A 14753-nucleotide genomic window follows, 5' to 3' on the forward strand; every position below is an offset into this window, starting at 1 on the left:
GTTAGAGCGTGGTGCTGATAATGCCAAGGTTGCAGGTTTGATTCCTCTATGGAACAGCTGCATATTCCTGCACATTAGGGGGTTGCACGAGATCAGATGAAGGCAACCTAAGGCTCGGGGGGCGGATTTGGCCCAATCGCCTTCTCAATCCAGCCTGCGGACGGTCCAGGAATTAGTGTGTTTTTACATGAGTAGAACGTATGCTTTTATTTAAAATGCACCTCTGGGTTATTTGTGGGGCATAGGAATTCGTTCATTTTTTCCCTTCAAAATATAGTCCGGCCCACCACATGGTCTGAGGGACAATGGACCGGCCCACGGCTGAAAAAGGTTGCTGACCCCTGGACTAGATGATCCTCAGGGTCCCTTCCAACTCTTCAATTCTATGATTCTATGAATCCTTCCCACAAAATTCTGGAATTCTGCAAGCGTCTTTTGTATATGAAACTTCCACACAGCTATTCCAGTCACTGCAGGCCCCGTACTTCATGGATTTGTCTAATCCTTTTCTAAATCAGTGGTTGTGGCTACCACCATTCCATTACAAGCTCCGATACTCTGGACAGAGCAGGAAGTTCACTTAAACCTCATGCCATCAGACATAATTGGATATTTAATTGCTTCTGCTCTATGAAAGAAAATTACTTCCGATTTTTTTATTTTTGCTTCTTGTTTCAGGCTGAATGAAGAGCAAATTGCTACAGTGTGTGAGTCAGTTCTGCAGGCACTGGCTTACCTGCATTCCGAAGGTGTGATTCACAGAGACATTAAGAGTGACTCCATTCTCCTGACCCTTGATGGAAGGGTAAGAATTCTTTCGCAGTTTGGGCTCTTCTCTCTCTTCCCTGACAACGCTTTGCAAAGCCCTCTCTCCAGCTCCCCTGTGCCATAGCAGGTTTTGTGCACTGAAAGTCACAAATTCATTCTGTAGTTTAAGATAGATTTCAGGCCCACAGTGGACATCCATTCCACATGAATTAGCAATTGCAAATGGCTTTAAAAAGTAAATTGCAAGCATCTTTGGGGGGCATCCAGATCAAGAACCCAATGTATGTGGTGGGATTAGGAGGCTTTAACTCTTTGCCTCCCTGTGTTCCCAGTCCAGATTGGGCCTTCTGTACCTGCATGTCGTGGGGCGCACACCTCCCATTGGAGCAAGTGGGGGCTCCCCCCCATGCCAAGAAAATAGCAGGCAGCAGAGGGCCCAGTCCAGATTTGAACCCCAGCAGGAGGGGTCAGGCCAAAGGTTGAAGCCCCATTCCCTCTGCGGCAGGGTCCCAGTCGGATCAGGCCTCTCATGCCCACACTTGACCTTTAGCAATTGCCTGGGCGTCTTGTTAATCTCATAGTCTACTATGGTCCTCAGGCAGCAGTTTGAGCAAGAGTTTTGCCCAGTGGCAGCCAATGTGATGAAGCTCCAGACATCTTGGGCTACAACTCTCATGATTCCTGGCAGCCCGGTTTAGGGAAGTTTTTAATGTTTGAAGTTTTATTCTGTTTTTAATGTTCTGTTGAAAGCTGCCCAGGGTGGCTGGGGAAACCCAGCCAGATGGGTGGAGTAGAAATAAATTATTATTATTATTATTATTATTATTATTATTATTATTATTATTACCATGCTGCTTGGAGATGATGGGGTTTTTAGTCCACAACATCTGGAGAGCACCAAGTTGGCTACCCCTGCTTTTGTCCAAGGACTTGGATATTCTCCTGCTGCTCAGCATAGACAGCACTAGGCTAGCCAAGGGCTTGTCAAACCTTGGTTCCCAAATGGCTCCGTTTCAGTTCCCGAACGCTCAAAAACTCAGAAGTAAATGCTCCAGTTTTCAAACGTTTTTTGGAAGTTGAACGTCTGATACGGCTTCCACTTGAGTACAATAAGCTCTTGCAACCAATCAGAAGCCGCGCCTCGGTTGTCAAACATTTCGGAAGCTGAACAGGCTTCCGGAATGGATTACGTTTGACAACCGAGGTTTGACTGTAGTTTCATATGTTCACTTTTTGCCCCCTTTACACCTCCTACTCCTGCAACCCAGGCATAGGAACCAACTCCTAGGGCAGGCACCCCCAACCTGTGGCCCTCCAGATGTTTTGGACTACAATTCCCATCATCCCTGACCATTGGTCTTGCTAGCTAGGGATCATGGGAGTTGTAGGCCAAAACATCTGGAGGGCCACAGGTTGGGGGTGCCTGTCCTAGGGACTGAGGTCCTTTTGGCCCTCCCAATAAAATATTTTAGGGAGTTGCCCCCCCCCCCGAGTTGATGGGCATTGCTATTCAAATGGTGTGCATGTGCTGTGCCTTGTGATTATGTGGCGTGTGGCTTACCTGTCCCCACCCCACCCCAACATTCAAGTTGGCATCCCTGGACCCAGGCTGCCTCCAGGTTTTCCTACAACCTGCTTTATTTGCCCCTTTGCCCCATTTTATTTTCCTGGTAACTTTAGGGTAACGTTTTGCTTCTTTGGGATAGGTGAAACTCTCCGACTTTGGCTTCTGTGCTCAAATCAGTAAGGACGTCCCCAAAAGGAAGTCCTTAGTGGGGACACCGTACTGGATGGCTCCGGAAGTTATTTCAAGGTCTCCATACACCACAGAGGTAACTATCATTCCTGGACTGCAAGAGAGGCAGCAAATGAGCAGGACATATCCATTTAAACCTGGTTTACGATGCTTTCTGAAACCAATTCCTTGACATACATAGGTGTATCTGACCTAGCATGCCTCACTGTTTCCTGCTCTCTGCTACGTTACTTGTGAAGTGTGTGGCCCACCACGATGGGAACCATGCTTGATGGTAGGATGCAAGAATCTGGATTGTGTTGCTTTTGCGTTAATTCCAGCAGCACTTACATCTCCACCCCAGTGAAAGGTTAGCATGAATATAAAACTGCTCTCACAGCTTTGGAAGTCTAAAAGGAGCAAAGTCAAGCCCACAAAACCAGAATAAAACATGGAAGTAGGCAACTTTCCTATTTAACAAAATATGATTACTTATTATTATTATTCTTTAGCAGAACTTGGAAGTTTTGGATGAGTGTGTATTTGTGTGTAAAAGCAAAGAGGAAAGGTAATGACAGTCCTAAGAGGAACATTGTGAAGCAATGCTTTTGTGCTATAATTTGGAGGTTGGATGAGTCCTTTAAGATATTACAGGGGGGAACCAGTTGTTTTTGGACTCCAACTCCCATCAGCTCCAGCCAGTCTACCCAGTAGTCAAGTATGATGGGTGTTGGAGTCCAACAACATCTGGGCAGCCACAGTTTTCCCACTCCTGATTCAGCCTTTCAGGTTCTTTGCTGATATAAGGCCCCCAGTACCTCTTTGCTAGTCTGCTTCACAGGTAAGAAGTTCTGTAAACGCCAGAGGACCATGGGGTATCTTTCTACAGGCCATCTGTACTGATGCAATATTTTGCTTCTGCAGGTAGACATCTGGTCTTTGGGAATCATGGTGATCGAGATGGTGGATGGAGAACCCCCTTATTTCAGTGATTCTCCAGTCCAAGCAATGAAGAGGCTCCGTGACAGCCCTCCTCCCAAAATAAAGAATTCTCATAAGGTCAGTCAGTTTGTAAGAAATGTCACAGCCAGGTACTTCATAGAATCTGGTTGTACGCGGAAAGGCATGAAAAAACCAGTACAGGTGGTTGCTTATGATAATCTCACATACGTCTTATGTAGCAGATCTGCACAGTGAAACAAAGGCACGTGTTATTGGCATGCAAGGTAATATACGTGGATTTGCCCTATTTTCCCCCTGTGTGGAAGTTCTTTCCATGTTGAAGGATCCTGTGATATTTGAAACTGCCACGGAGAAGTGCAGCTCCTGCTCCCTGAAAATTGGGCCATAGAACCCAAGTACAATTGAGCTGTTGCTTTATGATAGTTGCATCCTTTGGGTCTATGTATCCCACCTTTTATACTGACTACAGTGGTACCTCAGGTTATATACGCTTCAGGTTACATATGCTTCAGGTTACAGACTCTGCTAACCCAGAAATAGTACCTCGGGTTAAGAACTTTGCTTCAGGATGAGAACAGAAATCGTGCAGCGGCGGCGCAGCGGCAGCGGGAGGCCTCATTAGCTAAAGTGGTCCTTCATGTTAAGAACAGTTTCAGGTTAAGAACAGACCTCCGGAGCGAATTAAGTATGTAACCAGAGGTACCACTGTACTTGAGATTTGTTCAGACTCAGAATCAAGAAGTTAGTATTGATTTCAGCTTTTGGTTCTATAGGCTGGTGCTGGCATCTAGTGGCTGGTACAAGAAATGCCTCTCACAATAAAAGGTTTGTGAACACCGCTGCATCTTAAATCAAATGCTGGACCTGATCAAGGCTGCTAGTTAGTAAAATGCTTCCTGAGCCCATTGGTTCCACTTTTTGCTTAGATCATGTTATCAATCACATTTTAGTCAAGTAGCACGATCACCTGAAACAACATAGGGGAGGACATTTTCCACACAAGCATCATTTGCAGAGTCTGTATATTTAAATATGTCCTTAAGTACTACTACTGGTTGTTATTTATTAACTGTGTGTACTGCCCTTCATCCACCCTCCTGCCCTGAAATGGCTTATCTGAATTGTTCTGTTTTCACAGACGTCTCCAGTTTTAAGAGACTTCTTGGAACGGATGTTAACACGAGACCCGTTAGAGCGAGCAACAGCCCAAGAACTCCTTGATCACCCCTTTTTGCTTCAGACAGGACTTCCAGAGTGCCTGGTGCCCCTTATTCAGCGGTATAGGAAACGGACCTCCACCTGCTGACCCCAAACTTAAGAAGCACCTAGTATATCATAGCATTCGAATGCAGTCTTTCTCTCGGAGTTACCAGATCAAGGGCAGCCTGGCCCCGCAAACATGGCTTGGAACTTGTCAGCGTCCTTTCCGAGAATGCGAGAGGGAATTTTCATCATCTTGAGCTGCTTTTTAATGTTTACCTTTTTCTCTTTTTCATTGCTGAAGACAATCAAAAGCTGGACTCCTACAAGTCTTAATATATATATTGTGAAGCTTCTGGGATAGTTCCTATTTCAGGAGTATGTTTGGTGTTTGTAAGAAGATTCTCGCCACTTGATTTGTACATACCTGCAGACCTCCAGAGACTTCATCTACTGACTGCGCTGGAACAACATTCCTCTCGCAGGATGGTATTTGTTCTTTAAAACACATTTGAAGGTAGACATCCTTACTTTAACCTGAAAACAGGCTTCTCCAACTTGGTGCCCTTTAGATGATTTGGATTGTGATGGCTGGAGCTGATGAGAGATGGAGTCCAAATCATCTGGATGGCATAAGCTTGGCAATGGGCTTCCCTAAAACAATCATCTCATCTCATGTATGGGCTACTTGATCCTGTTACAAAAGACTCGTCTACCTTGTTTCCTTTCAAATCATTTTTCCAGGACTTACTTTCTTTCTACAGTTGGGACTAATATGGGGCCTGTGGCTTTTTAAACCTTAAGAATGGTCTGTCATTTCACAATCTTACACCAGCTGGCAAGCAGCGCTTCATGGCAGACATTTCTCCAGAGATGCTGGAACCTGATGCTTGAAACTCCACGGCATGTAAACGCAGTGCCTTCTCCAGCGAAGACTGGAAGTAGAAGGCAGCACAAGGGTTGTCCCGATAAGAACTTCAGTTTGCTCATATCAAGGCCCCTCTAAGTACACTGGACTTGACCAAGGATACGGCCTTGAGGCAGCTGCTGGGTTGTGTTTTTCACTAGCTCTGAATTCTGCTGCAAGGTCAATAAAATGCTGAAGCTCTCCCATTCCACTGAACAATGTTTGTTTTGCCAGTGAGAATGTTAAGACTCTACCTACCTCCTATGTTGTTGAGAATAGGGGAAATGCATGGAACAGAGTTTAAATGTGTGCTCATGGTTCTATAATCTCCTGGATGTAGGTGGACCACTTCTAATATTCTTATCTAAGGTTGATGCAGAAATTTTATATGGTTAAGTCTTATCTGTGTAATGTCCAGATCAGTTGGCACCGATTAGTTTAGGTTGTATTATGTGTGTTACTGTGTGGAGCATAGTTGTAACATAACTGGAATTCAGTTTTGTGATACATTTGGGCAGGAGTTATGGAAAGTGGGGAGGGGTAGGTTGGAGGGGGGTCAAGTGTCACTTCTACTGCCTCAGAATCTGCCCTTACACAATCCACCAAGTGGTAAACATATGAAAACGTGTAAAAACAGCAACAACAAAAAACTTGAAATATTGTGGGGAGAGCTTGTTGTAAAATATGTCTGTATGTTCCAGGAATCCTGTGCAAAAAACTCCCAGGTTTCTTTCTTCCTTCTTTTTAACTTAATTATCTGAAACAAATATTTCTCCTTTCCGTGAGTTGTTTGCATTTGTTGTTTTAAATTAAAACACAATTTTGATTATTCATAAACCCATTGCAATGTTGAAATGTTTTTATAAAATGTGTTTATCCTTATTCCAAAGTGCTCCACAGAGTTCCTAACTCAAGAGTTTAAAAACTTGCCACAGAAAGTTTCAGGCCTATAAACTTGACAGACAAATCAGTGGCCCAAATGAGTTCCATGTAGTTGCAGTCAAGAATGGCCAACAAGACAGTGAGGGGTGTGTGAAGTCCATTTGGCCAATAGTGCTTTATTATGGAAGTGGATGGCAGTAATGAGGCACAGGTGCAGCCCTGCCATTTGAAAGGACAGGGATCTTCAAAAAAGGGCCCTCTGGACCGAGGTATGATCCTATTGTTTTACTCTGGAGGCAAGGGAATATAGGTTCCACAGATGCCTCACTCCATTATAGATCCTGAAAATCTATTTGTTTGTTTTTAATTGGAACAATTCATAGAAGCAGCACTACTTTAAAAAGAGCATGCAGCTTTTTTTACGGAAAATCCCCACCCCACCCGCCAGCAGTTAACAACCACAAAATACAAGTTTCTGTAACTCAATGTTCTCTTATTCTTCTGAAGATGTGTCAGATGCCAAGAAGCTTCTCTGGCTGCACAAACACAGAGCACAACCTAGCAAAAGCATTTCATGGCAAACACCATGTAAATCAGTCGAACTCCTTTGTTTTCAGTGGCCTTTGTCACACAACTACCTTACTAGAATGTGCCTATAAATCATTTGTACAGAAACATAAGTTTGAATTTAAACTACAAAATCCAACCCAAGTAGCAGACAATGGGCACCATCTTCTGAAAATAAAAAAAGCTTGTGACTAGGGGTGGGGGAGACATTCAATTCACCTAGCTTTTAGAGCCAAATTTGCACTTTCTGAAACGGTATGAAGACCAGAACACAGCCATCCTTTGAAATTTGCATCTATCCAAATTTTGCAATACAGTTCTCCAATTAATCTGTACAAAAGTGCATAAAAATGAGTGTGCTGAAAAATAACATAAATGCGTCTTACAAGAAATCGCTTGCAGAAATGTGCTCCCTAGTCAAAAGTGCAGACCAAAATTTGTCTATTAGGAGAAATTTGCACTAAAATGCTGAAGGGAAAAAAATCACAAATTGCTGCAGAAATGTGGATAACCTGAATTTAAGATTGGAAAAGTATGGAACAGAGAGAAGTGAAATGGACAGATCCTTCCATTCATACTTGTGACTGATGAAAACAAAAAGTAATCCCAAAATGAATATGGAGGTTATTCTGCCACTGAATTCCTAAAAGGGAGGGGGTGTCATTTCTGAGGACACATAATCTGATTGTATTATTTATTTTATTTATTAAATGTATATATTTCCCTTTATCTGAAGATCTCGGGGCAGTTCACAAGATAAACATACAGGATAAAAGCACAAAATAAATAGTTATAACCAAAACAAAACAATAACCTCCTCTTCCTACAACACATTTAAAGGCTGTGGAATATTAATCCGCCAAAGTAGACAGGGGGAAATGTTTACTCAGCAATGGATTCCTTAGAAAGAAAGAGCCATACAATTAGCAAGAAACTAGTTTTATTGCATTCTGTAGGAGGTCAGCTTGATAAGCTACATAACCCTTTACCAGAACAAACCAACATTTGGAAGAAGAAAATTCTGAGTCCATCCTGCTGTAAACACAATGTGCTTTTAAAAAAGAGAAACAAAAGGAACAAGTCACAGTCTTCATAGAAGTTCAACACTGAATGCATACAAGTGAGAGCATCTGCCAGTAAATAAAGCCAGTATGTTGGAACAGTGGGTATGGAACTGACATTGTGTTATTGCTACACGCTGCATTTTGCAGTCAGTGTCCCTTTTAATGGCCTGGATCAAAGCTTGACAATGTGTTTCTGAAATGTGCAGTCAATGCTACTAAAATGCAACTCCTAGAATCCTGGCTCTAAGAAATTCATAGATGGGGATCAGCTGCAGACTCATCAGATGGACACCAATGCAGCTTCAACTCTCTTTCTGAAGTGGAAAACCGTACTACTATAATTTACAGAGATGTTATGAAAGGAAAATGAAAGAAAATGATTATCTAAACTGCTAATAATTTTCCAAGTTAGTATGTGCTTTTCAAGTGCACTGCCCTCCTTCTTCAAAAACTTAACCACCATGTGTGTTTTTTTAAAGTTTTGACAATAAAAAATCAATCCCAGTTTAAATCTGACATCTCAAAACAAACAAACAAACAAAAAAACAGGTAGCAAGTGATGTAGCAGACAGACCCACCTGCCTGAGAGTCCAGGAGAACTGCTGCCAGACAGTAAGGCTGCAATGCTAAACCATGTCTAACCAGAAATGAGTACTGTTGAATCCAGTGGGCCTGAGAAATCCAGGATTGGATTCCCCAATGTAATTTTCTTTTGTTAAAAGCTGTTCGAAGAAACAGAATTTGGATTGGGGTTGTTATACCAGGGAAGGTGGGTTAACCTTCCACAACAACAACAATAAATAAATATCTGAATACATTAACAATCACCTAATAAATAATATACTATTAACTAACAAAAAAATAAATATGTAAATAAAGCAATAACACCAACAACGTGTTCCAATAACTCATCCAGTTGAAACGGGGATGCGGGTGGCGATGTGGTCTAAATCACTGAGCCTCTTTGGGCTTGCCAATTAGAAGGTTGGTGGTTCAAATCCCCGCAATGGGGTGAGCTCCTGTTGCTCTGTCTCTGCTTCTGCCAACTTCGCAGTTCAAAAGCACGCCAGTGCAAGTAGATAAATAGGTACCACTGCAGCAGGAAGGTAAACGGCATTTCCATGCACTCTGACTTCCGTCACGGTGTCCTGTTGCACCAGAAGCGGTTTAGTCATGCTGGTCGCATGACCAGAAAGCTGTCTGGTCAAAGCTGTGGACAAATGCCGGCTCCCTCGGCCTGAAAGTGAGATAAGCGCCGCAACCCCATAGTCGCCGTTAACTGGACTTAACTGTCCAGGGGTCCTTTACCTTCCCTTTACCTTAGTCACAGAAGGGGGCTGGGGAGACAGGGACAATATGAGCCCTTATCATTTCCCCCCACTGTAGCTAAATAACAGCTGCTCTGATCACACAACTCCCACTTCACACCTTGTTTGTCCTTCCCTTACTTTCAGAGTTCATGCAGTGTCACTAAATAAATAAAACTTGAACAAAAAATGCCACAAAAAGTGAAAGGCCACAAACATCCCAACGCACTCCACTGAAATCATTTCAGGCAAATGCGGCATCCAGTTACAAATAAATTTCTATCTTATTAAGGCTTGCTGGATTCAAAGACAATGTACACGAGTGCAATTCCATTTAGATAAAGAAATCCACACAGATATAAGTGGACACAAAAGCATCTCCTAAGAATCAGACATGGTGCAAAATCTTCTTCAGAAGCCCTTACAGAAACTGCCATGAAAATGTAGCAATCTGGACATCATATTGACACTTTTGTTCTTTACCAAAATGACCACTGATCCATTTCACCCATTACAGAAAGAAGCATACTCAGAAAATGCAAAATTTTTATTTTGCTGTCATGCCCTGAACTGACCTTTTAGCACTTTTAGCCAGGTTCACCATTAGTTTTACTTGACTGTTCTCTGTATACTATACAGCGATAGGTTACCAATATTTTTTTTCATAGCTGGAAGATATTAGGGTGGATTAGGCTCCTGAGATTTTCCACCCGCACATTTTGCAAGATTTGCTCCAAAACGGTACATAAATTCTTGAGATGGGCAAAGATAGCTCTGGCAACAACACTCCAGTCGGGCAACGGAAACTGATGAATGTTGTAGGTGACAATGACATTTTGTGCTTTTAGGTTGATTTTAAAGGAAGTACACTTCGACCCTCTTGCTGAAACCGACGAGACCCTTACGCCCAATCATTCTAGAACATTCTTGACAAGAGAAAGCAGTAAATAACCATTCATCGCACCTTATTACATTGCTACTTGTTTCAACTAAATAAATGCCAACACCTGCGCTTCCCGGGTGCTGTTCAACGAAATCGGGAGAGCCTCGGGATGTGCGGAGGCGCTCCGAATCCGCCCGCGGGCAACGATGCAATGGTTCAAATGGTCGCTGACAAAGCGGCCGACAAGTCGGAACCCGACGACGAAGGCTGGGTCCGCGGGCAGAAGCAACGCCTACGAGGCGAAGTGGGAGCTGGCCGCGCCGAGGGGACGCGCAGCCGGAGCCGAGGGCAGCGCGCGCTTCCCGCCCTCGCCGCCTAGTAGCCGAGCAGGCTCTGGCAGTCGGGCGCCGTGGCCCTGCGGATCAGCGGGCGGCCTCGCAGCGAGGCGCCCCCTCTCCCCGCCTCCGAGCCGGGCTGCGCTGCGGCGGCGGCGGCGTCTGGGCCGTCGTCGTCGTCCTGCTCCCGCCTGTGGGCGCCGCCGTCCCCGCGAGGCGACCGAGGGGGCGCCGCCGCCGCCGCCGCCGCCGGCTCGGGCAGCTCGAGGATCAAGGCTCCGGAGGCCCGCAGCGCCCGCACGCAGCGCCCGTGGCCCTCGCTGGCGGCCAGCTGCAGCGCGGTGCGGCCGGCGCGGTCGGCGCGCTCGAGGCAGAGGCCGAGGCGGCGGAAGGAGCGCAGCAGCCACTCGACGACGGGCGCGCGGCCCTGCCAGGCGGCGTACATGAGCGGGTTCCAGCCTCGCGAGTCGGCCGCGTCCGGGTCGGCGCCGTACTGGACCAGCAGCTTGGTGACGTCCAGGTAGCCCCGCTCGCAGGCCAGGCTCAGCGCGCTCCGCCCGGCGTCGTCGCGCAGGTCGACGGCGGCGCGGCGCTCCAGCAGCAGCCGGGCGAAGGCCACTCGCCACGCCGGGTCCTTGAGCGCCACGGCGTGCATGAGCGGCGTGCGCCCGCGGTCGGCTCGGCAGTCCACGATGGTGCCGTCCACGGCGTCCAGCACGAAGCGCGCCAGGTGCAGGCGGCCCGCGCTCATGGCCTCCAGGAAAGTGCGCGTCGACGCCCCCGGGCCCAGGTCCCGCGGCCGCAGCATGGCTTGCTGCTCGTACCCCGCGCGGCTCATGGCCCGACGGCGACTCGAGGCGCCGACTCCCCGGAGCCGCTTTATAACCTCGCCTCAAGTCGCCATGGCGATCCACCGAAGCACCTCCGCGCTCTGCTTTGCGCGCTGGGGCGGCGGGCGGCGGGGCTGGGTCGTCGACGGTTCCCGGAGCCCTTCCAGCGCCTCCCCGCCCACCTCCAATAAGGCAGGGCAAGGTCGTGCGCTAGATGCGCTGCCCTAGTTATTAGTGTGCTTTCAATGGTGTGACGCGTGACTTGTTCAAGGTGGCACGTCCACGTGTGACAACAGTCTAAAAACCGAAGAACACTGGAACGGTATTTGTCCTATAGATCTGCGGGGAATTACGGTATTTTTTTTGAAACAAGACACGCATGGTGTTCTCCGAGTTGTGAAATCCTCCAGGGAGGGAGGAAGACGTGAAAATAAAATAAAATAATTTTAGTTGGAAGGTACCCAAAGGGTAATCAAGTCCAGCCCCCTGGAAGATGACTTGGGGGATCCTTATGCCTGAACTTTTTCAGGGCTCAAGGTGATATCATTGATAGTGTGTGGTTCCATGGACAGAATCTATCTGCACAACACTTGATAGTTCTTATCACGGGGTGAAGAAGGTCTGAACTGTGACTTTTGACCACTATTTTGTTAAGGTGATGTGAAGACGCTCCGGGTGGCTGTAAAGTTACAGCCATCAACTGTGCATGTGTGAATTCACCCTTTGTTCCTGCATGAGCTTGTCAGAGGATCAGATGTGTGTATATGCAGTACATTCAGTCCCTGTAGCCCACGCACCTCCTGCGGGTCTTTTGCTCTCGACTTTCCTGCAGGGCAGATGGTTAGTAACAATACTGGGATCAGTGCAAGAAGGGGTGTATCCACAATCCAAAGTGGTCCACGACTGCCCTGACTGCCTTGTACTCACCTCCTCCTGCAGGTGCTCCTGGGCAGCAAATGCACCATCCTAGGTGAAATTTTCATATCCTTTCATATGACCTCAAAGTCAGTGGTTTACAGGGGAGGCTGTACACACCTTCTGCTGTGTGTTGTGAAATGCAGCAAATATAGAGGAACCAGCCCAGAGTTGCATTCATTTCATCTCTATGCTGCCCTCTCAGAAATTCTGCTTTTGCAGCATTCAGGTTTTGCAGCCTGATTATTTATTTATTTCCATCCATTTATGAATGGCTTTATATGAAAGTAATTGAAGCAATTTAACAATTAAAACAATTTCATACATAAAAAGAATTAAGGCATAAATCTCTCTATAAGAGACTGGGTGAACCACTCTCCTGGCCCACCCATGAAGAGGAGCCCATTTCTGATGATGGCTCCCAAGTTTTGTAACCAGCTTCCCACTGTTGTGAGGCAGATCCATGAGCTTCTGGAGTTTCTGGACTACAACTCCCATCAGCCCCAGCCAGCATGGCCATGTTAGAATTCCTGCTCCGTGACTGCAGTCATGGGATTGTTGTCTTTCATATGACAATGTATGTTTTGACTCCACAGAGTGGGAAGTGATGGAGACAGGATGTTTGTGTTACTGTCTTCCATGAAGTGGGACTATTTCCTTTGTTCATTCCCTTTGCTGACTGATGCTAGAGAGAGAGGGAGCCATGTTGCAGTTCTCCATGTATGTTTATATGTAAATAAAGTAGATTAGCCAAAATGCTGAGTTGCTGAGGTCGGTTACACAAACTGTGAACACTGCGGATCCCTAAGTGTGCCGGTGTCTGTTGGCATTGGTCGCTGTGATGTTCGGGCTGAAGAAATCTTTTGAAGCTCCCGAACGAAAGACCAGGAGGGAGAGAACATTCGAGTCGGGCATGTGTCTCTGCCAGGGTCCTACTCAAGTGTAGGATGAGCTCCTGACAGGCCAATGGTCAGGGATGACAGGAGTCGTAGTCCACCAACACTGAAGGGTACCACATTGGCTACCCCTGCCTTAGGTTAAGGCAGAAATTCAGGCTGGTTTGCAAGTAGTAGTGTAGTTTTATTTTAGTGATGAATCCAGCATAAATTGAATCTATCTGTCAATTATCTGGCTTACAGAAAGTACACAAAACTCATGACATGTCAGGAAGCGAGATGTCATGGGTGTTGGGAAGCATGGCTAGGCAACACCAGCTGCTGGCATGAGTTTGCAGCTTGAGTCAGGCGGTGCATAGAGGACCCACCTCTGAACATCAGAGCCCTGTGCTCTTACTGCCAGCCAAGTTGCCAATGGCAAACTTACCCACGAGGTCTAGAAACTGTTTTTTAATTTTAAAGGAGAACTGAGGTTTTCCCTTGTTCTCTGTCCCCTGCTAGATTCAGCAGGAACCTCCACATGCATGGTAATCTACCAACTCAGTGGGAGCCCCTGTATGTCAGGTGCTGCATTTTCCTCGTTAATCATTGTTTCTAAGGGCCAAGCAACATCATCCCACCAGCAAGCAGCTGTTGTGCTGCTGCTGCCAGACAGCTTTTCCCTGTGTCAAGAACCAGCTCCAGCAGCCGGATACTCATGACAGGTGTGCAGTGCCTGTTGGTGAATTCTTAGCTCTGCGCCCACCAGCTTTCAGCACATGACTGCAGTCAGATGCAAAGGGATGCTTGTGGTAGGATGCTAAAGGCCAGAGGTCACCACTAGCATCAGATGCAGGACCTTTTAGGGTGAATTGGTGGAGCCCACATGCTGAGCAGCACCTGGCAGGGTCCTGTGACTTGGACCAACATACCAGGGATGAAAACATTTTAAAAATAGTGTTCTAGCCATTCTTATTAAGGCTATGCTTTGGAGACTTTCAGGCTTCAGTTCTATACACTGGGAGTAAACTACACTGAACTCAGCAGGCATGTAAAGGATTGTACTGTGAGTGCCTGGAGCATGAGAACAGTGTCAGCATCACATCAATTCTGGTGGGTCAGCATTCAAAATTGGCCAGGTATCAGGTGCCTATAAGCCACATGGGACCAAGTGAGGCTGCCTGGGCACCAAGGATGGCGCCTGACGTCTCCACCATCTGGAGGTGCATGCCTGGGGATCCTTGGATCTTGTTTTCACACACTAGTAACACATCCTGTAGAATTCTATCCATTATATTTTATCCGCACAATCGGAACAAATTTCAGGAACCTAAAGGTTGTATTGAAAAATACGACTTTTGAGCTGACTGGCCCCCAAATGACAACTAGACATTCTGTTTTGGCAACTGTAACCCTGGTTTAAGGAGCCATTTGGTGCCTAGCTTATATATATATATATGAGTTTCTAACGCTGCAGTGGGTATTTTTCTGGGCATCTGCTTTTGGCGTTTTGGTTGCCTGA

General features: G+C 46.2%; 2 protein-coding genes across 13 annotated transcripts in view; one reads left to right on the plus strand and one right to left on the minus strand.

Annotated features, from left to right (window-relative positions):
• LOC307223269 (serine/threonine-protein kinase PAK 6-like) overlaps positions 1 to 6410 on the plus strand; it is a 52251-nt gene extending 45841 nt beyond the window's left edge. For all 12 annotated transcript variants that reach the window (XM_079989186.1, XM_079989187.1, XM_079989185.1 and 9 more), the window contains 4 exons: positions 679 to 805; positions 2475 to 2600; positions 3428 to 3562; positions 4605 to 6410. In XM_079989186.1, the coding sequence (XP_079845312.1) occupies positions 679 to 805; positions 2475 to 2600; positions 3428 to 3562; positions 4605 to 4772 (556 nt within the window). In that variant the 3' untranslated portion in view covers positions 4773 to 6410. The remainder of the gene's footprint in view (positions 1 to 678; positions 806 to 2474; positions 2601 to 3427; positions 3563 to 4604) is intronic.
• A 1535-nt stretch (positions 6411 to 7945) lies between these two features.
• ANKRD63 (ankyrin repeat domain 63) lies at positions 7946 to 11516 on the minus strand. The gene has a single exon (XM_079965168.1). The coding sequence runs from the start codon at positions 11447 to 11449 to the stop codon at positions 10652 to 10654; it is 798 nt and encodes a 265-aa protein (XP_079821294.1). The 5' UTR covers positions 11450 to 11516; the 3' UTR covers positions 7946 to 10651.
• Positions 11517 to 14753: the final 3237 nt, after the last annotated feature.

This window comes from Podarcis cretensis (genome assembly GCF_951804945.1).
Source record: "Podarcis cretensis genome assembly, chromosome: 1".
Lineage (NCBI taxonomy): Eukaryota > Metazoa > Chordata > Lepidosauria > Squamata > Lacertidae > Podarcis > Podarcis cretensis.